Source organism: Ostrinia nubilalis, chromosome 8 (genome assembly GCF_963855985.1).
Source record: "Ostrinia nubilalis chromosome 8, ilOstNubi1.1, whole genome shotgun sequence".
NCBI classification, from domain to species: Eukaryota; Metazoa; Arthropoda; class Insecta; order Lepidoptera; family Crambidae; genus Ostrinia; species Ostrinia nubilalis.
In genome coordinates, this window is record NC_087095.1 from 2,068,943 (window position 1) to 2,096,465 (window position 27,523).

General features: G+C 43.6%; 1 protein-coding gene across 1 annotated transcript in view; it reads left to right on the forward strand.

The window, feature by feature from the left end:
* The window catches only part of LOC135074111 (centaurin-gamma-1A), a 337,729-nt gene that overhangs the window by 302,923 nt on the left and 7,283 nt on the right, over positions 1–27,523 (forward strand). Inside the window, exons 4-18 of the mRNA XM_063968417.1 lie at positions 8,460–8,601; positions 9,008–9,142; positions 10,402–10,529; positions 12,920–13,447; positions 17,669–17,834; positions 18,500–18,862; positions 19,153–19,217; positions 19,411–19,543; positions 19,752–19,877; positions 21,334–21,491; positions 22,483–22,594; positions 23,592–23,709; positions 25,951–26,070; positions 26,502–26,724; positions 27,209–27,352. Of these exons, the coding sequence (XP_063824487.1) occupies positions 8,460–8,601; positions 9,008–9,142; positions 10,402–10,529; positions 12,920–13,447; positions 17,669–17,834; positions 18,500–18,862; positions 19,153–19,217; positions 19,411–19,543; positions 19,752–19,877; positions 21,334–21,491; positions 22,483–22,594; positions 23,592–23,709; positions 25,951–26,070; positions 26,502–26,724; positions 27,209–27,352 (2,661 nt within the window). The remainder of the gene's footprint in view (positions 1–8,459; positions 8,602–9,007; positions 9,143–10,401; positions 10,530–12,919; positions 13,448–17,668; positions 17,835–18,499; positions 18,863–19,152; positions 19,218–19,410; positions 19,544–19,751; positions 19,878–21,333; positions 21,492–22,482; positions 22,595–23,591; positions 23,710–25,950; positions 26,071–26,501; positions 26,725–27,208; positions 27,353–27,523) is intronic.

The window sequence follows — 27,523 nt, forward strand, 5'->3', positions numbered from 1 at the left end:
ACTCGGGACGTCACACTTGAAGACATCGAAGAGAAGGTCCTGGGCCTCACCTGGAGGCCGACCTGCGACACCTTGGGATTTAATCTGAACTTCGCCCGGGTGCCTGACGTCGACAGCGGGCAAACTCCGACGAAGAGGGAGGCTCTGCGGACAGTGATGTCACTGTTCGACCCGCTGGGCCTCGCCTCCCCCATCACCATCGTAGCAAAACAGCTGCTACAAGAGGCGTGGCGCGTAGGCGTCGATTGGGACGTCCGCCTACCACCGCCGCTGTCGACGGGCTGGAGTGAGTGGGTGCGGCAGCTGGCCGCGCTCCGAGACGTCAACCTGCCAAGATGTCACCCTGGCTACAGCCGGGCGACCCGACGCGAGCTGCACACCTTCGTGGACGCCAGCGAGAAGGCCTACGCCGCTGCTGTCTACTGGCGCACTGAAGACGAAGACGGTAGAGTGCACGTGACGCTTGCCGCCGCCAGGGCGCGCGTGGCGCCCCTCAAGCTGACGTCCATCCCAAGGCTCGAGCTGCAGGCCGCCGTGCTGGGCTGCCGCCTGGCCCGCACCGCCGCCGACGAATACCAGCTGAAGGCAGACAGAAGAGTCTTTTGGAGCGACTCGAAAACCGTACTCGCGTGGCTGAGGGCGGGACCCCGCTCTTTCAAGCCTTTCGTCGCACACAGAGTGGCAGAAATAGAGGAAGACACACAGGCGAAGGAGTGGCGGTGGGTGCCGACCCAACAGAATGTGGCTGACGACGCCACCAGAGGAGCGCCGGTCAACTTTACGCAGCATCATCGGTGGTTCACGGGACCGAAGTTCCTGTATGAGCCTGCTGACAGCTGGCCGGCCGAGAAAATAGAACAGGCGGCCCCAACCGGAGAAGAGAGGACCCACTCCGTCGCATCAAGCATCGTCGAGCCCAGAGTCTCCGATGCATTACCGTCACCACACAGATTCTCGTCGTGGCTGCGCCTGATACGCGCCACGGCGAGAGTCCTCCAGGCGATACACCGCTTCCGTGCCCCGCTGCGCCGGGCGCGCCCGCAGAGCGCCAACGTCAACAGTTACAAGCGGACAACTCGAAACACCGAAGCCGACCCGACGTGGCGCCGTGTCGCCAAGCCGACCGCGCCGCCCACGCCGCGCCGAGCCGTCCTTACAGAAGACGTCATACCGCCGTTGGCCGCCGAGCACATCGTGTGGGCGGAGGAGCTGTGGGTGCGCGCCGTGCAGCAGGAAGCGTTCGGCGCCGAATTAGAAGCTTTAAAGAAGACAGAAGCAGTGTCCAATGACAGCCGGCTGCGCTCACTCGCGCTGGCCTTCGATCCGTGCGAGCCGGTGATTAAGCTGAAATCAAGAATCACGGCCGCAGAAAACATCGCTGAAGAACAGAAGCATCCGATTGTGCTGGATGGAAACCACCAGTACACCAAACTCTACGTGGCATGGACGCACCAGAAATTACACCATGGCGGCGTGGAGACAGTCCTGAACGAGATCCGACAACGCTTCTGGGTGATCCGAGCTCGTCCCATCGTGCGCAGCGTGATCAAAAGTTGTCAGCAGTGCAGAATTCGGCGCGCGGTGGCCGCAGTACCACCGACAGGCGACCACCCGACGGGACGCCTCGCTCACCATCAGCGGCCCTTCACCTACACCGGCCTCGATTATTTCGGGCCGCTCTCAGTCACCGTGGGCCGACAACACCAGAAGCGGTATGTGGCGCTGTTCACATGCCTCACCACCCGGGCCGTGCACCTGGAGGTCGCGGCCTCACTCTCCACCGACTCCGCCGTCCTCGCGCTGCGCCGCATGATGGCGCGCCGAGGGCAACCATCAGAGATCTGGTCGGACAACGGCACCAACCTGCGTGGTGCCGACGTCGAGCTCCAGCGGGCCGCCCTCCAGGCGAGCCGGCAGGAGGCCGCCAACCACCTCATCAGATGGCGCTACATACCGCCGAGCGCACCGTTCATGGGCGGGGCGTGGGAACGCCTCGTCCGGTCCGTCAAGGACGCCCTCAGTACCGTCCTGCGCGAGCGTCACCCCCACGAGGAGACGCTCGCCACTCTGCTTTGCGAGGCAGAATACACAGTCAACAGCAGACCACTGACCCACGTGTCAGTGGACCCCGACGACGCCGAAGCCTTGACCCCCAACCACTTCCTACTCGGGGGGTCGGGCCGCATCCAACAGCCGGGGACGTTCACCGAAGCAGACGTCGCCAGCCGCCACCACTGGAGGCGAGCTCAGCGGCTAGCCGACGAGTTCTGGGACCGCTGGGTCCGAGAGTACCTGCCGGAGCTCCAACACCGGCGGGAGCCGCACGGGAGCGGAGCACCGCTCAACATCGGCGACCTCGTGCTCATCGCCGACTCCAACCTGCCACGCAACGTGTGGCCCCGGGGGCGCGTCGTCCAAGTCTACCCTGGGCGCGATGGCATCGTGCGCGCCGCCGACGTCGCCACCCGCACCGGAGTCCTGCGCCGCCCCACCAAGAAGCTCGTCGTGCTGCCCACATCGACCGTCGTGACACCGAGTGAGGTGTAGCGCCGAGTCAACCAGCGCTACACGGCGGGAGAATGTGCACGACGGACGGCCCCGAATAGAAACTTAAATAGTTGTAAATAGTTTTCGTTTTGTTTCAATTTTGTATCGTTTTTATTTCGTTTATATAGTTTGACAGTAAATAGTTTAACTTCGTAATACAGTCCACTTTCTCTTAGTTGGTTCTCAGTTAGTTCACAATTAGTAATGTGTCGAGTCCTTAATTACTGATTAATAGGCGTATGTGGGACGTTGGAGATGTATAAATCATAGTTTATTTTAGAAAACCATAGAAATGTATAATTTGATAGCCCTTTGTTTTATGTATATCGATTAAACCTGTAATTTCGTCTAGTTATGTATGTCGAGTCATATTTATAATATGTAAATTAGATAGATAATTATGTGTAGATCTTTATAGTTATTTACTTTTAATTGGTGATAATCTTAATTAGCCATAAAGGCAATTAATTTAAAATAGTGTGGCCAAATGAGCCCTAATTTTTGTACAAATGATTTATTTGTAATTAACCCTGTACCTGTGTACCTTTATTTACCTATCGAATAGTAAGAAGTAATTTGTCTGAAAATAAATAACATAGATTCCAAAGAATAGTGGAAGAGCTAATTAGAATCCGATAAGAATTAGGTCAAGGTCATAGTTAAAAAATAGGTCACCGAATAGATAAAAAACAGGCTCTCTATACGGTATTGCCGCCCAGGGGGGGTCTAAATTAGAGAGAGAGGGCAATAGATTTGCTGTTTCATTAGAGCGAGAGGCAGCTAGGTTTTCTCACTCTAATGAAAGTAAATAAATATCGGGGTGCCATCCGGACCCAGTCAGTTCCGCGTTTTCTCCTCAACAAGCTACAACACCAAGCTCTCGCCACTGCTCCGAGGAACCGGTCACAGTCTCAACCACAACCGAGTTATTATTTCTGCGCTCCCCGCCCCCTTCGTCTCGCTCTCCCGCTCGCGCTGCACCCCGCATCGCGCCGTGTCGGCGTACGGTATCCAGGGTCCGCACAGGGTTGCTACCCCATACCGTCCGGCACACATTGTGTTCTAAATTCAAAGTTGTCAAGCAACGATATTCCATTTGGAGATTGCTGAACTTCTTAGCCTGGGGCATTTATTAAATCACTCTTAACACGATTGTATAAATCAGTAAAAGTTTATGTGAAATGGGGGTGTCATGATATTTATTGATATTGATGCTATCTAATTTGTTCATTCGTTTATTTTGGCTCGTTACATCAGCCCTATTTATCACAGAAAGTTACATTACTCGATGAAACTTGGTGCTCTCCCGTTCCTTGAAACTTTGATGCAAGGGGAGTGGTAGCGAACATGCAGGGAACAAATTTTGGAAGTACGTGCCTTTTTTACTTACTCGTACTCAGCTAATGCAACATTGGGTACATTTCGTGCAACCTTGAAAAAGCTTGGCGTACCATGATCACTGTATCTAATTCTTACATTCATACAATGGACGTTGTTTTGCCGAAAATACCCAGACCAGCCAACTTTGTAGAATTCTTGTTTGGAATAATGTTTTAAATTATTTACACCGTCTGTTTATTCATGCACATACATTTCGTGGCGGCGTCCATCCATGTGCTATTAAAATTACCTTGTGGATATCTACAGTTACTCAGATATTATTTTGAGTAAATATTTTGTTTCTACACTACATACGTTGAATTTTGGGTTAAACACTCTGTAATTTATGTGTAAGAAGGACACACTTATTTTCACTTAAGGAATTCTTAGCATACAATTTAGATTTACATGAAAATCTATATGATAATGAGTTGACTTCACTAAACACACTTAGCTTTGCCTTATTACTTCTATCTTTTAACAAAAAAGGAGAATAGAAGTGAAAAGATTTATCTACAAAAGTGTTGATATTGCAATTAGTTGAAACAAAAGTTCAGTCGGATGCGATTTAATTAGTAGGTGCTCTTTAATCACATCGTAATTTTGAAGAACCTTTTGTTTGTGAGGGTTCCCTATTATATGCTGCGATATAATGTGGAATGTAATAAAAATAATTGATTCATAATGACATTTATCACACAGTTTAAATTATTAGACAATGGTCACAATATTTTCACGCTTGTACTTTTTAGTGTTGAAAATGTAATGACAAATGGTGGTACTGACAGAACAATTCGTCACGTTTGCTCTTTGAATATGATCAAAGAAACTGCCCGGTCATTTACCGCGCTCTTTACAGCTAGAAAATTCATTGCCCTTGTCGTCTATTCAAAATGGTTTAAGATTTGACCCTTATTTCTATTTTAAGTTGAATTCAGTCCAAAATCTTTGACCGATTACGGGCATGATTGATTTGGATCACGGCTGGAGGAGCGTTTTATACATATTTTAAGCCACAATAATACGTAATATTTTTAGAGGTTCATTATTTATTTAAAAAGGTTCTAGATTAAAGATCTATTTTGCCATGGATGCTCGCTCAAGCTTTGTGTTGTCGGACTTGTGCTAACTTTAACAAAGCAGCTTCTAGAACGGAAGCATCGCAACCGCAAGGAAGTATTTTACACGCATCCACAGTTCCTCAAAGCCCAGTATCACATCGCACGAACAATGTAGCCGGTGAGAGCCGTAAGGGTCACGTTCGTGTAACGAGTTACCTGCCCCGACATTATTCTCTCTGCTGTTCAAGCCACGTAAAAAAACTGTAACTAACTCGCGTGTATGTAGATAGGCACGACTTGCTTTGTTCGAGACGCACCCCGGCTGCGGGGCATAAAAACCTGTTCCTGAGTACTTTTAACAAGACAACAAAAGCCATGAATTGTTCGCGTTGATAGGCCCCATCGCTGTATGGTGCTCGCCCTGGCTCTAATGAAATTGCGAAATGGACATGATTTTAAAAGTTTAGTAATGTTTAACTAATGTGGTACACCGGATATGCTATCACATCATTCGCGGATGAACAAATCGCATTTCTGGCACAATGCTCTCAAAAGATAATTATCACTATCAGCGGAACGGAATACGTTTGAAAATGATATTTTGCATTGCAGTTATCTGTTCTGAATTCTCTTGGTAGCCAAGAGATGGTACTATGCAGTATGCATTTTTAAGTTATAGAAGAATTTTCTCTCAAATAGAGATTTGATTTGAGAGAAGTGATGGTTTAGATTGAATATTCCAACTTCGAGCATACCTTATTGTATATTTCCTTATTTATAAAGTAAATTATCTTGCTTGTGATCAATGTAATCGTTTACGCATTGCTGCTATGATTTCTCGTCATGTTGCTTTCTTATAATCAAAATGTATAAAATGCTGACAATATTTTCAAGCATCTTCGTCTTGAAGTGTGAGCTGATAAAATTTTAATTCCTATATTTATGAATGCCATAGCTATAAAAAGCAATTAAATGGTTATTCTTTAAGCCAGTTTGGGCGGAATCAAGACGTTAAAGTATTTAATGAACAATGTTTGGGTGCTAGCTAATTGATGAATTAGCAGAAACGGGAATTCTAAGTGAGTTGTCATTGACAACTTGTCAACACTGATGAGTCATTACCAATTAGAAATATTAAGCCATTGAACTAATCATTACAAATTGATGACACCTTATCAAAATGACATGACACCTATACTTTGATTGTTAGATCCCGAGTCCTTGTACCTTGGGAGGTGACTGATCGGAACGCAGACCGAACCAACCCTAAGAAAGTTGGTTGCTCTGATCGGGCGTTACACCCGCGACCCTTGGGCCTTGTCACAGATTTCATATTACAAGATCTGATTGAATCACGCCCAATATTATCGACGAACGCTTATTTTTATTCTCCCACTGATAGTTTTTACGGCTTGTCGTTACGTGGCCTGTTATCTCGTATGAAAGTAAGAGTGCTATTGCGCCAATAAACGTGCCATATCCGAATAGATGTACTCCCATATTTATGTGTGAATATTTATCATGTCCGTTTTTATCTTTTATTCATCTAAAATACTTATTTATAAAGATATTCACATCACAAATATTATTGTCAATACAGTCGTATCTTCTTCTTCTACTGAATAAATACTTTTAAATGTCGGACAGGTGTGGTGGATACCATAACCCCTTGAAATCGATCGTTCATAGTGCTAAATTTAGTCATCTCGGATGTCACGCAGACCAGATATTGTACGCAAGAAATATAGGCTCTATTGCAAGGTTTGCATTGGAGTCAGTGCATCCAGTGTTGCCCTCTCGTTCGCAAAGGGGAGGCTGGGGTGCGAGACTGAAACAAAAAGTCAGGTTTCGCCGCCTAAGCCTGACGGCGCCCGCCCGCCCAGTCACAGTCGGTGCGCCGCCCTGTGTAGACTACCACATTTTTGAGTTTGATATCAATTTTGTGAATATTTACATCAGATTTTCTTAATTAGTTTACGTGTCAGAAAAGTTAAAGGTTTTTTTGTGCCTTTAGATTGTGCAATCTGATCGTAGTGATGGATTGGTAAGGATATTAAAATTGTTTGTATTATTTACTGTTTTATGTTTGTCCAATCATTTTAATACGGATTCGAATCTGATAACAGTGGTCTCTTATCTTTCTGTGATATTAAAGTGACCTATTTTTTGGAAAAGTAATATTAGTTGTTTTTAATAGTTTCTATTAATCTCGGAATCTATGTTTTATCATAAATTACTGTATTTGGGACGGCTTTAAATTGAAATTTATTACTGTCGAGGTCGCTTATGTCTAACGTAATGTCAATAATGTAATCTCATTTCACGCGTCGTTAAATATATTTCATATTTACGTGTAGGTCGCAATTCCAACCTTAGCATCAACATTACACGGTTACGATTCTGTTACACCATACGAAATTACTTGCAGTGCTTTATTATGATGACGCATACTAAGAATCAAGGCTATGCTAGTTCATTCATATGACGTGACCCAATGATGAAAAATTATTACTATTATAGTATGATGTAATAGCAATAGACGTTCCATTCGAATCATAGTGGACAATAACAATAAAAAATATGAGCTAACTTAAGTGCCCTGCGACAGTCCATCAAAATTTTTGTGCAACTTCATTCCATCCATTGTCATTGTTTTCTTTCAACAATGGGATTTACAACTTGTAACTTTAATCATTCTTCGATTCTGTTTTACACAACGAGGTAATTTCTGTGAAAAGGATAAGGTCCGTGTTTTCTCAACCTTGCTTCAATTACGCGTCGAGGAAACAAAAGGTCTTGTTCTGAGATTTTTTATCTGAGCTTTTTCTGCTGTCATCAGCACGCACTCCGACGGCGGATGACGCTTCTCGTGCCGTCGATTGTTGTTCAGAGGAAAGGGGTGACACCCTCCCACGCACTTTTATTCACTCAAGTGGAAACTCCATACACGTTTTATAATAGCTCTGACATAAACCACAGATTTAGCGATACAATGTATGTAAACAACAGAACGTTATCACACAGTTTACAATAATAATATATTACTAACGAGCTACAATATACTCATACGCCTAAATGTTTATCTGTTTATTAAGGTAGGGCTATATGTATCACATTACATAACCCTTTCATTTCAAACCCCTACGACTGCACCAAATTACCCCACGTAATTATTATGGGTTTCAAAGGAGGGTGCGGTTTTTTCTGTGGACATAATTTCGCAACAGTAGGGTTACTGTGGGTTTACGTAAGATTATACGTTCACAATATGTTTTGGTATAACCAGTACAGGTACATTCAATACTTTGTTGTTTCTTGAAGAAATTGTACCACTTGCATTTTGTAATACACATTCTTCTTCCTTCTGGAGAATCTCTGGTATTAATATCATCTGGTCTTTTTCTTCCCCTGGTAGTTCTTTGCTTCCATTCATTAATTATTATTAATCATGAATATTTTGTTTTGTTACAGTTCACGGCCTGGGTGGATGCGGTGATCTTCGTATTTAGCCTCGACAACGAAATCAGTTACAACACTGTATCAAATTACTTCAATAAGATGTCCCATTATCGGAATTCCGCTGAGATTCCAATCATATTGGTCGGGACTCAAGGTGAGTTGATAGGAAATACCATTGACACATAGCATTGCGTCCAATAAAATAAATATTGATGTATCATGTACGTAACGTACCCAGTACATCGTGTGCATGTAATAAAACATTAACATAGCTGGTAAAAAACTGACACATTTAAATGAAATTAAAGAAAACTTGATCATTTTCTATAAAAGTTTTGCAGCTATTTATAACAACAAGCTATGAAAAAGATACCCAATAGGTACACGTTTTCTTTGATTACCTACTCTTGATGATGTGAACTATGCATTACCATTCTCACACCACCTCTCATAATTCTGATGATTGGTGCTTGCGGTATATCGCTCTGTAATTTGCAAGTACGAGTGAACATTTTATAGAATTTCTAATAATTTCCTTTTAAACGATCGGTTGCTTGTAGATGCCATAAGTGAAAGTAGTCCACGCGTCGTGGACGATAACCGTGCGCGCAAGCTGTCGAATGAACTGCGAAGATGCTCATACTACGAAACGTGCGCCACGTATGGGCTCAACGTCGAAAGAGTTTTCCAAGATGGTAAGATTCACACTTTTTTTCTATATTCTCCGTCTAATACAGCTTTGTTAACAATAAGCATTTTTAATTTAAACCTCTTACAAACTGATTACACTTACTAATTAATCGTCTACCATCATTTTGTCATTAATTAGCGATCATTTATTAGCGCAGGTGCCTTGTCTAGTAAATTTTGTTCATTTGATATTTTAAACTTTTACGATTGCTTACGAATTCTGCACTTTTTGTCGGAAGAAATACATCGATTTACAACTTTATGTAAGAGTAGGTATTCCAATTAAATAGTTGTTCTTTTTTGCGAAGTCGGTTAGCGTTCGTTATTACTTATACTAAGAAACATGATGTCATTTCAATCTGGTTTGGTTTGATGTCTGGAATGCCGACGCTATTTACATAACTTCATTGTCTTTTGCTGTACCATTGACAAATTTATTTTAATTAAAATTGTAACTCAACACTGTTACGTATAAAATTTGAAGGAACTGCTTGTTTATTAATTAATACGTATACCTAAGAATTGTTTATCAGAATTATACTGAAATACATTAGGAAAAATAATAATTCAGTTATCAATAATTGCAGCAATCTTAAGCTTTGAAATACGGATAAGAGATAAATATATATTTAGTTTATTAATAACGGTATAAATTATGACAATAATGTATTGTTTGATAAAAACTAATTCATTCTTTTGCACTTGTGTTAAGAGCGCATCATACGCGGCGTCATTATTAGAAACGGCTTGTAAAATTACATAACATTTGAGTTTTTTATTGCTTTCGGCACGCGTGCCGCGATGACTATAGTAGGTTTACTTACAAGCTGTTGATCTTGTTCCGTCCCGCGGGGAGTTCTTCATTCGTGCAGTGGTAACACCGGCCCCCAGCCGCGCGGTCGTTCGGTCGTTCACTCAATCGTTCGGCATTGTTTACATTTTTTTGACATTTTGCTACGCTTTGTTTGGCCGTGGACGCGTCGTCTGTTGCGATATTTTAATTGAATTTGAATTAATTATTTAGTTATGATGGATAAAACGTTAATATTCAAATCGAATTTGTCACCGATATCCAGTTTACGACGCCGAAGTTCGTGTTACAACATACAAAGAGCCGAGGAACGCGATCGTAGGAAATCGGCAAAATTTGAATGTGCGTAAATTTTCTGTGTAACGTTTGGTTTGTTTTCATGCCGTTGTGAATTGTTGTGTGTCGCGTGTGGAATGTTAAGTGGTGTGTGTTAAAGTAATGGTATATTTGCAGCGTGCCAGAAGATTGTTGGGACAAGGCTGTCGGCGTCGTCGCAATGCCTTTCTGGTGGGTCCAGGCCCGTGACTCCTCAGCCCCTGGCCAACTCTCCCAGTCACAACCATTCTACGTTTCTATACAAGGTTTGTGCATCGAAAAAATACTTTCCTTCCTCATAATTCTTAAAATAGGCAGTCAATTCCTTCACGCCTCATTGCCTCGTGATTAGGTGGCGTTGGTAAAATAAATTTAGTTTTATTTACTAAAACAAAGGAATTGTTGCTTTGCTGTGAAAAATTACAATAAGATATTTGTATTTTTACGATTCTTTAAGTATTTTGCTTAATTAGGTGTTAATTCCTTGAATCCTAAGTTATTTAAATTACCTAGTTGTTAGGTAATTTCCGTGGAATTCAATACTTTAACAGACACATTTTTGGCATGAGATTAGTCAATTTGCTTAATTAATTGAAGTAAAAATCTACTGATACTAGAATTAATTGACACCAATAGGTACCTAATCTTCAACCTTGAGTTGAGGAATTTTAACATTGAGCATTTTCTGTTGTCGCAACCTTAATTGTATTTTTTGTGCTTTTCTCCAAGAAACAAGTTTCACTTGTAATGAAATGCATTTATTCTATACCATGTCCGCACTGTCATTGGAAATATGTATATAAATTGTTAATCGATCAAGTCTTTTTTTGGTATTGTGTGCAATGGTCACCATACATAAGTTATTTAAAAAAAAAATTACACAACTAGCACCATAGAATGGGCTTACATTATCTCCTTGCTAAACAAAACACTACAAGGTTCTTTTAAATTAATAAATGTAACTTATTCAGTACTTTACTCTTTAAGTACAACTTAGTATTAGATATAACTGTATTTCCGTTTCTAAATACAGCCTAAAACAATAGTTCATACAACTGGTTTCCGTAAATACATATATGTTATCAGTTTTGCGTCCAAATGTCCTGAAAATACCGAAGTATACAAGAGAAATGTGTTATGCTGATATCTTATCAGTGATAGGCCTTTCCAAATAAAGCGATGGGAATCGTGTAGAAGAACTATTATATTGTTATTGACATGATTATTTATGCATAATTTTTGCAACTAGAACATCCTGGATGTTAATATTAAGTATGTAATAAATACATTTTTCAGTACCTAAAAAACTAGCTCTGACCAAATAAACTGCAGTTGTTTTTAGTGTTGTACAATGATCTATGATTCAGTCAATGAGATGTTAGTAAAAATGAACAAAATTCCAGTATAGTAAGTAGAAAAACGCAGACAGGCACCAATTCTCAGCTGATTTGTTCTAGGAAAACGAAGTCAATATTAGTCATTAAGTTTCCAATAATTGTGTAAAAATATGTTTATAAATCAATACCATGTAATAGATAGCAGTATCTGTACGGATTGACCAGATTACGGTATCTAATCTGAGTTGTGTCACATGTATCGATGGAAATTCGTATTAATCTGAAGTTGTAACGTAAACAATGTTAGAATAAAAGGTTTTTGTGTTAGTAGGTAGTTCTTAAATCTGTCCTAATATCGATTTTGTCATATGTTACAGTAATAATTTCTAATCAAACTCGAAAATAATGTGAGGAAATAATTAATGTGGTTTTAGTGATAACCATAATATGTCACTAGGGTTAGATTAACTTTAGTTCAGTTTGCTAAAACCCTTTAGCCTGAAACTCACAAGTATTTTACCCTAACTGGGAACATATTGTACGCTTATTATCAGAGGAGTGGTTCTTATGAGGTACAATTCAATAACTATAAAATGATTTCTAATACTTCATTATTAGGACTGATATTCCTTAACTTTGCCGATTTTGATATTCCTTAACTTTGCCATTTGGACGCAAATGCAGTTATGTAAGATGTGTTCATTTAAACGCTTGCACCCTGCATAGTATTATCTGCATTAAATTGCATAGGCTGTTACACAAACAATTTTCAAGCAATCTTGCATGCTATCTATTACATGTGATTTAAATTAATGTAAATTAGCCTTTAGTTAGTGCTACAATAAACGTAATTTGCTAAAGCCTGTTTTAGAATTACACAATGCTAGGGATAATTGTCTGAAGAAAGTTTATGACCGTCTCTTTGTTGAAGCATTATCAGGAAAACTCATTAGTTTGTATAAATGTAGTGTATTTTATATGTAGGTAGGTATATTTATTTATCAGTGTAGAAATAAATAGTTATGTAACATCCCATTGTAAGATCAAAAGAAAGATTATAAATGCATGAATGACAATAGAGATTATAAATCTATCATCATTCCATAAATCTTTTCATTAGGTAAGATGCAGGCCAAGAGCATCCTCATTGTGAATTAAAAAAATCTAAGCAGAAAACTAAACGCGTATATCGTATTTGTAAGGCCATTAAAATCCTTTAAAACAATGTGGATGTAATCCATGTTTGCTCATGAAACTTCTTGAATGTAATCCAAAGATTTTACCCATTGATGTTAACTGATAATTTTATTTTCTTCCAGGACTCACTACCCCGTGGTCACCACACACTCTCGGCGTCATCACACCACCTGCACAGAGGAGCTCAATCCTTCGACGCATCCTCAAACAGCAGCGGCATATCCTCAACCCACGTCGTCGAGATCCACAGCACCAACGGCTCCGACACCTCCTCACGATGGGGCAACTCCTTAGGCAGCCACGGATCCTCATCAGGCCTCGTCTCCATAGCAACGGAAAACAACAACGTCAAATTCACAGCACCACACTGCTTAGACAACCTCCAACCTGGCAAAGACCAGAAAGACCTACCCACACCCTCATCCACCCCCACAACGTCTCGAAAGTCAAGGAGAAGATCGAATCTCTTCACCCCCTCAAAAAAGGGGGACGATAGACTCAAGAATGGGGAGCTGGGATCGGGGAGGGCGATTCCCCTGAAACAGGGGTATTTGTACAAGAAGAGTAGCAAAGCACTGAATAAAGAGTGGAAGAAGAAGTATGTCACGCTGTGCGATGATGGGCGGCTGACGTATCATCCAAGTTTGCATGTAAGTACTTTTCATACACCTACATAGATTAGAAACTTCACTTCAGTGTACCTACCATGAGTTTACGTTAGGTGTGCTCGCTAGCGAGTACGTCAAAAATCTCTATGAAGATTTTGTTTCTTGAAAGTAGCCGCTAGGGGCGCTGCACAATATGTCATACAATTAATGTCATTTTTTTACGCAGTCGCTAGCGAGCACACCTAACGTAAACTCATGGTAGGCACACTGATTTTGACTATGTTTCGAAAGTCAAGCGTTCATTCATACTACACATTACGCAAGACTATTGAAAATGCATTTTTGTATTATGTATTTGATTTTAAAATTATAAACCGATATTATATTATTGATTTGAAGCTCTTCTGAATGAGTTATGCCCAAATACTCGAAATTAGATACCTACCTGCAATAATAAAATTTTTGTATGGGACACATTATTTACTTGGTAAAGATTATCACGAAACCTTATCAATTTCTCACGAACGCGGCTGTTCCAACGCGATAGATATTTTATGAATAAAATGACGTACATTTTATTTCCGCACGATATTGAACTAAATGTCTAATAATAATAGAGGCTATTAAAAGAAAGCATAAACAATAGAATAGAGTACGTGAAATGTTCCAAGTTCATATTAAATGCGGCGACAAAGTCTAAAATTACCCTTCTCAGTGCGTCAGCACTTACTGTCCCCAGATCGGCGGCTAGATTATGTGAACCTGCCAAAAATAATAAGCGTGTTTACGCATTTTGAGAAAAAACATTATGACTGTATTCCAAGGGCAATTTCGTAAGAGAATATTATATTCGGAGTACCATTTCGTGTTACCTGTCCATAAAAACGTGAATTTGTGCGTACATTTAATATCTTTTGCTGGAAATAATAAGCCGATCTAATTATGGGATAGGGAATTAATTATCTTATCTAATTTTCTCGCTTTGGTTATTTTGCAGAAATCGCAAAAAATTGTTCTTCAAACTCTCTAACGTAATAAACGCGGCCATTTTATAGGTAAAGACCTAATAATATTATCGCAAAAAGATTTATTCTTCAATTGATCCGCAAATACATGTGAAATGCGATTATCTGTTATCACTTGACACGATTGCTTTATCATTATCAAACAGATGATATAATGTAACAATGTCTATTTACCTTCTAATACAATACAATAAAACTCATTATATGAATCGGATCGTTACAAAGCTTTGTAGTTTTGTTGCGGTAGGTCTATCTATTGTTAATTTCCTGGATCATCATCATAATCATCATCATCATCTCAGCTATAGGACGTCCACTGCTGAACATAGGCCTCCCCTAATCATTTCCATATCGCCCGGTTGGTAGCGGCCTGCATCCAGCGCCTTCCTGCTACCTTTATGAGGTCGTCTTTCCACTTGGTCCTGGATCATAATAAGCCTAGATTTTTAGCCAATGACTGCCCACTGAGTTATTATTACAAAAAAAATATTCTTTTTTGCAAGATTTGTGAATCGGTATTAGTAAAAAAACATGTTCGTCGGCAGTAGACATTATTGAATTAGAAACGAAAACAATAAAATTGCGTAACAAGAAAAGTTAAAATGATAAATGTCTTGTACAATATTAAAGAAGCATTTTCCAATTTCTGATTCGTAAATAATCTTCAAAGTTGTACACTGATTGAAAACACGCGCAAACGCACAAGTAGGCGGTTCCGCCTTTCGTTTTCACTAGGCCTAGGATGCGCGCCACGATAAACTTTTATCGATTTTACGCGATAAGTCCATACTTTTATCATCATCTAAAAGCATCGATCATGCTATAGTCTGGTCTGCGAGCACGTAGAATTTTGTCCAATGACCCCAAGAGAGAACCCCGCAGAGAGTGTGCGAGCGCGACAGCAACATAATTACGCGCGAGCGATAAGGATGGGTCATTGGACAAAATTCTACGTGCTCACAGACCGGGCTTTAGCCTAGGATGCGCACCGAGATATAACCTTACGAAGCATTTTATCGATTTTACGCGATAAGCCCATACATTTATCATCTAAAATTATCGATAAGATTTATCACGGCGCGCATGCGTGTAGAATCAACGATTTAGTTTAATCTCGCTCTATTTGTACAATTAGCAACAGATCAGCTAAGCAGTGGTGCGTGCGCATTATAAATACACACAAATCTTGTTGATTTTACTTTATTTCAATTAACCCGGCGAGGATGTGGTACAAAAGGTATGAGTCGAGGATGTGGAGGGTCTTTATGACCCTGTATTTGATTCGTAGATTTTTCCCTACTAAGCGGTAATTAAAGTAATATTTATCAAGAAACTTAAGTAATAGTTAGTAGTTAATGGATTTAAATTGAAAAATTCACCAATAGCAATATACATGTTTAAATAATAGAGATATTCTAAAAGTCTAAAAAATTGTGAAATTTGCGTTATCTTGTAACAAAAAAGCAATTGCATCATATTTCATAATATTAATTAGTATTTTATAGTAATCAATATCTTATATCATTAGTTATTCATAATTAGTCTTCTAAGGTACAAATTAGCTCATTTTTAACAAAATAGAGCAATGTGATTTTGGCAAAATTTCGTCATTTTTACGTTTTCGAACGTCTATTTTCTTTCACCAGCGATAGTTGACTCACTAATGGCGTGCAAAGGGTAGCAGAGTTCAATTACTCCAGCTACTGAGACGTTCAACAGCACACGGCTACAGGATAAATAACTGTACACAAAAATATGAAGCACGGGGTCAAATTGACCCCTCCACATCCTCGCCGGGTTAATTAATACCAGTTCTTGATTATTCTCGGGTATTTGTAAAGATTGAGAAGATTGATGTTATTAGATATTTAAAACCGTTTTAGAATAAACTTAATGGTTAAACAGTCCATTTATTACTGTATGTACCTGTTTTACTATGTAAAAGCAATTGATATACTTAGAGCCGAACATATCTAAATAACTGATGATTCGTAGAAATCGACAGTCAAATATCAACAAGAGAGATATGGCCACTATAGAGGAGTCTTCAAGTTACTTTGCGTCCAAGGATATTTATTATTGAATTTTTAAATAGTTTTCTTCCAATGACTGAGCCCACCTCTAAGATTCTAGAGTAGTTTTTATTGACTTGGTTTTTAATTATTAATAAAACATTGACGGTAGGCCCCGTTACTGAAAGAAAAACAAATTAAAATTTCTATCCAATGACTTGGTCCGTGGACCAAGCTAAACGTGGGCCATGTCACTGAAGACTTCGATAGAGTGCATACAATTATGTCAATTTTACACTATCAGTAAGAGTAGTAAATAGTAGGGCTAGTAGTGTTAGGTAATACTTAGTTTAAGTAATGGGTTGTAATAGTTTACGACCGCTGATAAAGAGTTACGTAAACCACGCATTTTTGCAGTAGAAAAGAGGAACAAGTGTGTTCAACTGATGGTAATTTAGCTGTCTAGCTTGGTAAACGATTCAGAAACGTTCTATAACTAATTGAACGAGATAATATGACATTCTCATGTTTTTGTTGCATCGCACGACAGCTGAATCACCTAATGGTTCTACATGGGAATATTTACTTCATCTGATTGTTCATAATTAATGTCGAACCTAACTTCTAATGCGAGAGACACCTAAGAGGTCCCTAGTCAAGAAAAGGTTGGAAACAGCTTGTTGAGATGATAGTAGAGCTAGTAGAGAACCCACTGGCATGATAAAAGGAGTTTTCACTGAATGTTGGACTCTTTTGACGCATTATCTCCTAGGCAAAATGATTTGTGAAAAATTCAAATTCATTTCTTTTAACAGCTTTTTTCCATGTTCCTGGTTCGGGACAGTAAATGGGCCAGTGCCGAAAAGAAATAGCAAGAAACTCAGTCACTATTTTTTGATTCCGAAATGGCTTCGCTCCAACTTTTATTTTGGAAACTCAAAGCATAATACTTCGTAAAACGATCGCAAAATTGAATCTGTCACTTTCACTTTATAGATCGTTTCATACACGAAGACGCGCCCCACCATTCTTCCTCTAATGTTTGAGTGTTATCGGTACACGCTAAATTATCCATGGGTCCACACGCACACTACAATAATGACGCTCGGATTTCTCGGATCAAACTATCGCACCCCGTGCTTCACTCGACCAAAAACTGTTGGGGCGCGTCTTCGTGGACTGTCTATATCTACGACTGTGTTTTAATTACATCAATCCTTTCCCAGGATTACATGGAAGATGTGAACGGCAAGGAGATATCTCTCCAGTACGTGACAGTTAAAGTGCCGGGCCAGAAGCCTCGCGGTTCCAAGTCCATCATTACGACAGTGCCGGGCTATAACGGGCACAACAGCCTCGACATACACGACAGCATCGGCGGGCTCTCGCTTGGTAAGTTTTATGAAAGTCTTTTGACAGTAAGTTTAATGACATTGACATTGGGCCATGGCGCCTGTTCGCATTTCTCCATGGCGCCTGTACGTCACAGTTAAAGTGCTGGGACAGAAGCTTCACACACATAAAATAACCTTGAGAACACGACAGCATTGGTGGGCTCTCGCTTCGTCAGCTTAAATTGACATTGAAAGAGTGGTCAAGACAGGGCATTGGTCACCTTTTCGCAGCACTACAGTGTGTGACGGTAAAAGTACTGCGACAGAAGCTCGACACGCTCGTTCTCGCTTGGTCAGCTTTATGACAGTCTCTTGACATTGACAGAGCGGCCATGGATATTTTCATGGTTTTTTGTCGTGGGCGGATGTCGCCACGACGCTTACACACCGCCCACATGAAACATGATTTGACTAGATCACTGCATGGGACAAGCTTGACCTTCACTGGTTGGGTCACATTGGCGGTCAAGCTGTAGCTCCTGCTTACACAAGAGATGCAGCGGTGGGAACGAGAGTTGGAAATAGTCCCGTTAGTTCATTGCATGTATAAAAATATAAAACTTTGTCTGTGAACGGATTGATTTATCCTGCCTATTCCAAACATCAAAATGCCAGTCCATTGACAAAACAGACTTATGCTAATGACACATTTTATTCTTCCAGGCTACAAAGACAAGCCGACCCGAGCCACCGACAAGGCCCTAATGTCGGCCTTCGACACGATGAAGGAGCCAGCCACGAGCCGCCAGTCGCTGGCGTCCGAAGCAGACCTTGTGTCCACGAACGGAGACAAGGATGTCAAGAAGCGGCATCGCAGGATGAAGAGCAGCGGCGTTAAGAAGGATGGGGACGATGGTAAGCACAGTTTGATGACCCTAAAGTCGGCCTTTGATACGAAAGGGCCAGACATGAAACGACAGTCGCTGGCGTCCGAAGCAGACCTTGCTTCCACGAACGGAGACAAGGATGTCAAGAAGCGGCATCGCAGGATGAAGAGCAGCGGCGTCAAGAAGGATGGGGACGATGGTAAGACACAGTTTGATCACCCTAATGTCAGATGAAAGAGGCAGCCACGAGTCGACAGTTAAAGGAGACAAGGATGTAAGAAGGATGGGGACGATGGTAAGCACAGTTTGAACATCCTACTGTCAGATGAAGGAGCCAGTTATGAGCCGATAGTCGCTGGCGTCCGAAGCAGACCTTGTGTCCACGAACGGAGACAAGGATGTCAAGAAGCGGCATCGCAGGATGAAGAGCAGCGGCGTTAAGAAAGATGGGGACGATGGTAAGACACAGTTTGATCACCCTAATGTCAGATGAAAGAGGCAGCCACGAGTCGACAGTTAAAGGAGACAAGGATGTAAGAAGGATGGGGACGATGGTAAGCACAGTTTGAACATCCTACTGTCAGATGAAGGAGCCAGCCACAAGCCGACAGTCGCTGGCGGCCGAAGCAGACCTTGTGTCCACGAACGGAGACAAGGATATCAAGAAGCGCCATCGCAGGATGAAGAGCAGCGGCGTTAAGAAGGATGGGGACGATGGTAAGCACAGTTTGAACATCCTACTGTCAGATGAAGGAGCCAGTTATGAGCCGACAGTCGCTGGCTTTGGAAGCGAACCTCTGTTTCACGAACGGAGACAAGGATGTCAAGAAGCGGCATCGCAGGATGAAGAGTAGCGGCGTTAAGAAGGATGGGGACGATGGTAAGCACTGTTTGATCATCCTATTGTCAGATGAAGGAGCCAGTTATGAGCCAACAGTCGCTGCCGTCCGAAGCAGACCTTGTGTCCACGAACGGAGACAAGGATGTCAAGAAGCGGCATCGCAGGATGTAGAGCAGCGGCGTTAAGAAGGATGGGGACGATGGTAAGCACAGTTTGATGACCCTAACGTCGGCCTTTGATACGAAAGGGCCAGACATGAAACGACAGTCGCTGGCGTCCGAAGCAGACCTTGTGTCCACGAACGGAGACAAGGATGTCAAGAAGCGGCATCGCAGGATGAAGAGCAGCGGCGTTAAGAAGGATGGGGACGATGGTAAGCACAGTTTGATGACCCTAACGTCGGCCTTTGATACGAAAGGGCCAGACATGAAACGACAGTCGCTGGCGTCCGAAGCAGACCTTGTGTCCACGAACGGAGACAAGGATGTCAAGAAGCGGCATCCCAGGATGAAGAGGGACGATGGTAAGCACAGACTGATCACCCTAATATCACCCTTCGACACACGGAGGGTGATATTAGGGTGATCCGACTCTCACCTGGTGGACCGACGATCTAGTGAAGGTCTAGGGAAGCACCTGTATGCGGGCAACGTAGCACCAGGCGTGGAAATCTTTGGGGCCTTCCTTTGGATAGTAGAGGGTATACTTTGGGTGAAACTAAAACTAATTCATTTTGATCAAAATTTGTCACATAGGCTGGTTTTAGTGTCACGCGGACTGTCAGTGCGGATCGCTCCGCACAGCCGATCTGTATGAACTGCTAGGGAGCGGAGCGGTTCCTCCGGACCTCATTACTCTAAAACGCTCCCTAGAAGTTCATACAGATTGGCCGTGTGGAGCGCGTCCGCACCGGACGGTCCGCGTGACACTAAAACCAGCCATAAGGCCCAACTAATGAGACACAGCTATACAGCACGGCACGGGTAAGTATATTATTTAAAATTCTTATTTTCACCTATCGAAAGTCGCTCCTGCGTGAAGGAAAATTACATAAAATATTCATATCAATAAATCGAGATCCTGTCACTGTTTTTTAATTTTTTCAATCTAAGTACAGAAAAACACTTTCTCGAGTTCTATGTTTATATTCTGCTAATTGAGAAACAGCTATTCATTATTTATACCAATAACAAAACACTGCCAATTACAAGTTTTCACTCTTCCACAATACTGCTCGTTTTTATCGCTTTTGACGTGTCGTTACTTAATAACTTATGTACCTATTTAATTTGATGAAATTTCTTGCAAGAAAAAAACGTTATGAATAACATAATTCATACAAACCATTATTTTCTTACATAGATTGATCTATACAGAAAGTTTCAACCATTAAAATTGATAGATTAGCAGTGCCGCCATGCCTATTGTGGACCTGAAAATGTAGGATCGGTCACAGTGGAAATTCTTGTTCTGGAAGGTTAATTTGTTTAGCAGACGTCTTTTAGCTAAAGCCTGGTCCGTGAGCATGTAGAATTTTGTCCAATGACCCCAAGCTACCCATCCTTATCGCTCGCGCGTAATTATGTTGCTGTCGCGCTCACACACTCACTGCGGGCGCCCGTCGCACAGTCGCGACAGCAATATTATTACACGCGAACGATAAGGATGGGTAGCTTGGGGTCATTGGACAAAATTCTACGTGCTCACGGACCAGGCTTTAGAAGAAAAAGTTTCTGATAGAACTACTATGCATATTGTCTATTCCAGTATCGTATTCTATATCTTATAATAAAAAAAGAAAGAAAAACTAATTCTCTATCGTTTCTCAGACGGCGACGCGGCATCGTCCTGCGAGTTCACGATCGTGAGCTTAGACGGCAAGCGCTGGCGTTGGGAAGTGGGCGCGAGTGGATGCGCGGCGGCGGCCGAGCGCGACGCGTGGGTCGCGTGCGTGGAAGCGCAAATCCTCGCCTCGCTGCAGGGACGGGTACGACCAGCCACTTTATTCTAGAACGCACGATCGTGAGCCTGGACAGAAAACGCGTTGCGTGGGTGGAGGTGCAAATCCTCGCCTCGCTGCAGGGACGGGTAAGACCAGGCTCTTCATTCTAGAGCGCACGATCGTGAGCCTAGACAGAAAATGCGTCGCGTGGGTGGATGAGTGGAAGCGTTGATCTTGATCTCGCTGAGGGATGGGTTGGGTGAAGCGCACCACGCTTGGTCTTCATTTTGGAGTGCACGAGAATGAGCCTGGACAGGGCAAGCCAGTCACGTGGGTGGCATGCGTGGAGGCGCAAATCCTGGCCTCGCTGCAGGGACGGGTAAGATCAGCCTCTTCATTCTAGAGCTCACGATCGTGACCCTTGATGGGAGGAACATCACGTGGGTTGTGTAGGTGGAGGCGCAGATCCTAGCCTCGCTGCAGGGACGGGTAAGACCAGCCTCTTTATTCTAGAGCGCATGATCGTGAGCCTTGATGATAAGCGCGTCGCGTGGGTTGTGTAAGTGGAGGTACAAATCCTGGCGTCGCTGCAAAGACGGGTTAAACCACGCTTCGTCGTCTTCATTCTAGAGCGCACGAACATAGATCTAGATGGCTAGCGTGATCCGTGGGCTTTGATCCTGACTTCGCTGCAGGGATGGGTGAGACCACGCTTCGTCTTTATTCTAGAGCGCACGATCGTGAGACCGAATGGCGAGCGGAGCCAGCTAGATCAGAATTAAAAGTGCGTCACTTAGCGGGCGTGCGTACAACCACAGCACAGGTACAACTTCAAATTACGTTAGCAAAATGAACTCCATTCATGCATATCTCCCGGTCTCTGAATTGATATTTTTAGCTTGAGCGTGCTCATTTCCTAGCTAAGCAAGAATGAACTTTGTGAAAAATCTCAATATAGAAATCAAGTATCATACGTTCGAATAGTATTGAGGGACATTTCAGGACACCTAATTAATTTATTTAATAATTTTTCCAGACGTCCCGGCAACCCGCGCCGACCGGTGCTAACTCGACTGGCGACGTGAGAGCCACGTACTACATCAGGCGGGTGAAAGGCAACGACAAATGCTGCGACTGTGGTGCTCCTGGTATGTATCTTCAAAAATATGTTTAAATCCGTTGTCTTGTCACCCATGTTACATGCTTTGCTAGTTTAGAAATAGATTATTTATTTATTTATTTATTATTCATTATTGAGCAATTACATATCTTATTTAAATAGTGTCTTTAATCCTCTTTAGGTTTGTCTAGACACTATTGGATACTGTCTAAAATGTCTACGGATATTTATTTCTCTCTTTGATTGCTGAATCTGAATTAATTTCGATGAAACAACTCTATCCTTACGAGTAAAATAGTGGAATTACCCTCTGGTGTTTTGTGTTTTGATCCGAGCGATCCTACTATGAGTTAAATGACTATTGCATGTGTATAAGGTATCAATTTAAACTCATTTATGCCCGTCCCCTTCAATCCCTAATTTTTAAGCATAACAGGAATTTTTGTTTTCATAGGGGTCACTTAAAAATTAGGGATTGATGGTGAAAACACGGGCATTAGTTTCCCTAAGGTTCGGAACGAGTAGTTTTTCTCTCACTAATATGGGTTTGGCCGTTTTTGCTGTTGTTGTAAGGTGTAGTCTAGTTTACAAATTACGACTTTTGCAGCGTCGTGCGACTGTATCGCCATTGTATCGCTGTTTTATTATCGCGTGTGTCTAAAGGTAAATGTTTTGCGACTGTATCGACATTGAATCGTGCTTTTATCGCTGCAAAAAGTCGCAATATAGATGTAAAGGGCATCTTCTTGTCGTGTCGACAACAAACCTACACAGCGTCAGGCCAAAACTCCGCCTCAAGAGTGGGGTGTAGCCTTCATTCAATCTTCCTGCGTGCAGTTATTTTGGCACGCAGGGCACGACATCATGTGCTTCGTCGACTGGGGAACAAAACCACACTTTCACTCCAAGTTTGGGCCATCCAAGAATCCCCACCTGAACAGATTGTCCTTACTACGGCCGACCTGCGTCCATAGGGCATAATATTATATTTTTGAACTTAATTAACTATCATGTTTCGTCGTCAGACCCGGACTGGGCGAGCCTGAACCTCGGCGTGCTGATCTGCATCGAGTGCTCGGGCATCCACCGCAACCTCGGCTCGCACATATCGCGCGTGCGCTCGCTCGACCTGGACGAGTGGCCGTGAGTATACCCTCTCTGTTCCATCATCATCATCATCATCATTAGACCCGGACTGGGCGAGCCTGAACCTCGGCGTGCTGATCTGCATCGAGTGCTCGGGCATCCACCGCAACCTCGGCTCGCACATATCGCGCGTGCGCTCGCTCGACCTGGACGAGTGGCCGTGAGTATACCCTCTCTGTTCCATCATCATCATCATCATCATTAGACCCGCACTGGGCGAGCCTGAACCTCGGCGTGCTGATCTGCATCGAGTGCTCGGGCATCCACCGCAACCTCGGCTCGCACATATCGCGCGTGCGCTCGCTCGACCTGGACGAGTGGCCGTGAGTATACCCTCTCTGTTCCATCATCATCATCATCATCATCATCATCAGACCCGGACTGGGCGAGCCTGGACCTCGGCGTGCTGATCTGCATCGAGTGCTCGGGCATCCACCGCAACCTCGGCTCGCACATATCGCGCGTGCGCTCGCTCGACCTGGACGAGTGGCCGTGAGTATACCCTCTCTGTTCCATCATCATCATCATCATCATCATCATCAGACCCGGACTGGGCGAGCCTGAACCTCGGCGTGCTGATCTGCATCGAGTGCTCGGGCATCCACCGCAACCTCGGCTCGCACATATCGCGCGTGCGCTCGCTCGACCTGGACGAGTGGCCGTGAGTATACCCTCTCTGTTCCATCATCATCATCATCATCATTAGACCCGGACTGGGCGAGCCTGAACCTCGGCGTGCTGATCTGCATCGAGTGCTCGGGCATCCACCGCAACCTCGGCTCGCACATATCGCGCGTGCGCTCGCTCGACCTGGACGAGTGGCCGTGAGTATACCCTCTCTGTTCCATCATCATCATCATCATCATCATCAGACCCGGACTGGGCGAGCCTGAACCTCGGCGTGCTGATCTGCATCGAGTGCTCGGGCATCCACCGCAACCTCGGCTCGCACATATCGCGCGTGCGCTCGCTCGACCTGGACGAGTGGCCGTGAGTATACCCTCTCTGTTCCATCATCATCATCATCATCATCATCAGACCCGGACTGGGCGAGCCTGAACCTCGGCGTGCTGATCTGCATCGAGTGCTCGGGCATCCACCGCAACCTCGGCTCGCACATATCGCGCGTGCGCTCGCTCGACCTGGACGAGTGGCCGTGAGTATACCCTCTCTGTTCCATCATCATCATCATCATCATCATCAGACCCGGACTGGGCGAGCCTGGACCTCGGCGTGCTGATCTGCATCGAGTGCTCGGGCATCCACCGCAACCTCGGCTCGCACATATCGCGCGTGCGCTCGCTCGACCTGGACGAGTGGCCGTGAGTATACCCTCTCTGTTCCATCATCATCATCATCATCATCATCATCAGACCCGGACTGGGCGAGCCTGAACCTCGGCGTGCTGATCTGCATCGAGTGCTCGGGCATCCACCGCAACCTCGGCTCGCACATATCGCGCGTGCGCTCGCTCGACCTGGACGAGTGGCCGTGAGTATACCCTCTCTGTTCCATCATCATCATCATCATCATTAGACCCGGACTGGGCGAGTCTGAACCTCGGCGTGCTGATCTGCATCGAGTGCTCGGGCATCCACCGCAACCTCGGCTCGCACATATCGCGCGTGCGCTCGCTCGACCTGGACGAGTGGCCGTGAGTATACCCCTACACTGCCTTAACATCTGAGGGCTGAGTGTGAGTTTTTTTCAAATGACATTAAATTTATGACGGAAACTTTCAAAAACTAAAATTTTCATACATTTCTAAACCACTCACTAGTGAGTGCGTTTGAAAAAAACTCACACTCAGCCCACTGTTTAAACATAATAAACTACGAGCTTGACTTTTAATTACATGAGTTAAAACTTAAAATGAATTTTGGCGATCTTGCTGAGGAAGTAACTGCAGCTAGACTGTCAATGTGTCAGTATACTTCACAAGAGTGAGATGACAGTGTGGCTACGCTTTAAAAAGATGGCGCTTCATGTACATCACTGTATTATAATCTTCTACGAGTATAATCCGGTAATGTCATATTTCATGGTGGTCACGTTGGACGTGACAAAAATCGGAACGGTGCAGTGTAGGACTTCTTTAATGTACCGAAGTTTTTTTAAATCATCAGTAAAAAGTACATAGTTATTCAGTAAAAACTTTTTCCGATTGATATCTATCAGCATTTTCAAATAAATTAATCCAAATTGATTTGTGTAAACATCGAGAATTGTTTTTTTCAGGCTGGGCCATGTGAGTGTGATGGTGTCGTTAGGCAACACGCTGGCTAACTCAATATGGGAGGCGGACCTTCGGGGTCACATCAAACCACAAGTCACGTCGTCTAGGGAAGAGAAGGAACGGTAAGTGGGCTTATGAAGTGTTCTTTTTTATTGAGATTGATCTTAATAATTGGAAACTTATGTTTTTACCTCTCTACATATTATGACGTTAAAAAAATACTGTCAAGATGTGACATCTTAGTAGCCCTCCCTGTCCGTGATTAGATGCCCAACCATTTCGGGATTAATTACCAAACAATACAAACGTTTGTGTCACATGAACATGATATTTTCTAGTATCCTAACTCACTACTGTATGCCGTCGTTTCATTTTACTGGTGAGCTGCCTTTTACTGACAAGAAAGACTGCTCATCAGGCTTGGGGGAAAGCTAGCAATTGCATTCATCGCTAGTGAAAGGCGTCCTAAGTCCTACGTTAACACTTTTCAAATATCACACCACGCTAACGACTTTCATATTAGCACTTCTCAAATACCATTTACTCTTTTCAGATGGATCCGGCTCAAATACGAGAGGCGGGCGTTTCTCTCAGCTGGCGACATAGCGACCGGCGTTGACGCACTACGGGCGGCCAGCTCGCGAGGCCAAGTGGCGACCCTTGCAAGAGTACTGGCGGTGCCGCCTCCTCGAGCGCCGTCGGCTACGGATCGAGCATTAGCGCTTAGAGCCGCCGCGGCCGCAGGACACCTCGCTGCCGCGCAGTTATTGATATGGGTTAGTTTTAACGCGATCATCTTACGCGAAGACAGTTTTTGGCTTTTTTTTGGCAACTAGCAATAAGATAGCTCGCGAGGCCATGTGGCGACCCTTGCATGAGTACTGGCGGTACCGCTTCCTCGAGAGCCGTCTGCTACGGATCGAGCGTTAGCGTTGAGAGCCGCCGCGGCCGCAGGACATCTCGCTGCCGCGCAGTTATTGATATGGGTTAGTTTTAACGCGATCATCTTACGCGAGGATTGTTTTTGGCTTTTTTTGGCAACTAGCAATAGGATAGCTCGTGAGGCCAAGTGGCGACCCTTGCGCGAGTACTGGCAGTGCCGCCTCCTCGAGCGCCGTCGGCTACGGACCGAGCGTTAGCGTTGAGAGCCGCGGCCGCCGCCGGTCATCTCGCTGCCGCGCAGTTATTGATATGGGTTAGTTTTAACGCGATCATCTTACGCTAAGACAGTTTTTTGGCTTTTTTGGCAACTAGCAATAGGATAGCTCGCGAGGCCAAGTGGCGACCCTTGCGCGAGTATTAGCGGTGCCGCCTCCTCGAGCGCCGTCGGCTACGGATCGAGCGTTAACGTTGAGAGCCGCCGCGGCCGCAGGACACCTCGCTGCCGCGCAGTTATTGATATGGGTTAGTTTTAACGCGATCGTCTTACGCGGTGGGAGGATTTCATTAGCAACTAGCAATAAGTAGCCCAAATGAGAAGTTGCCAAAATGAGAAGTAGTTCATTAGCGAGTCGGTTGCCATAATGAGAATTAGCCTTAAAGCGCCTAAATCATTGGATGTTAGATTGTCAAACC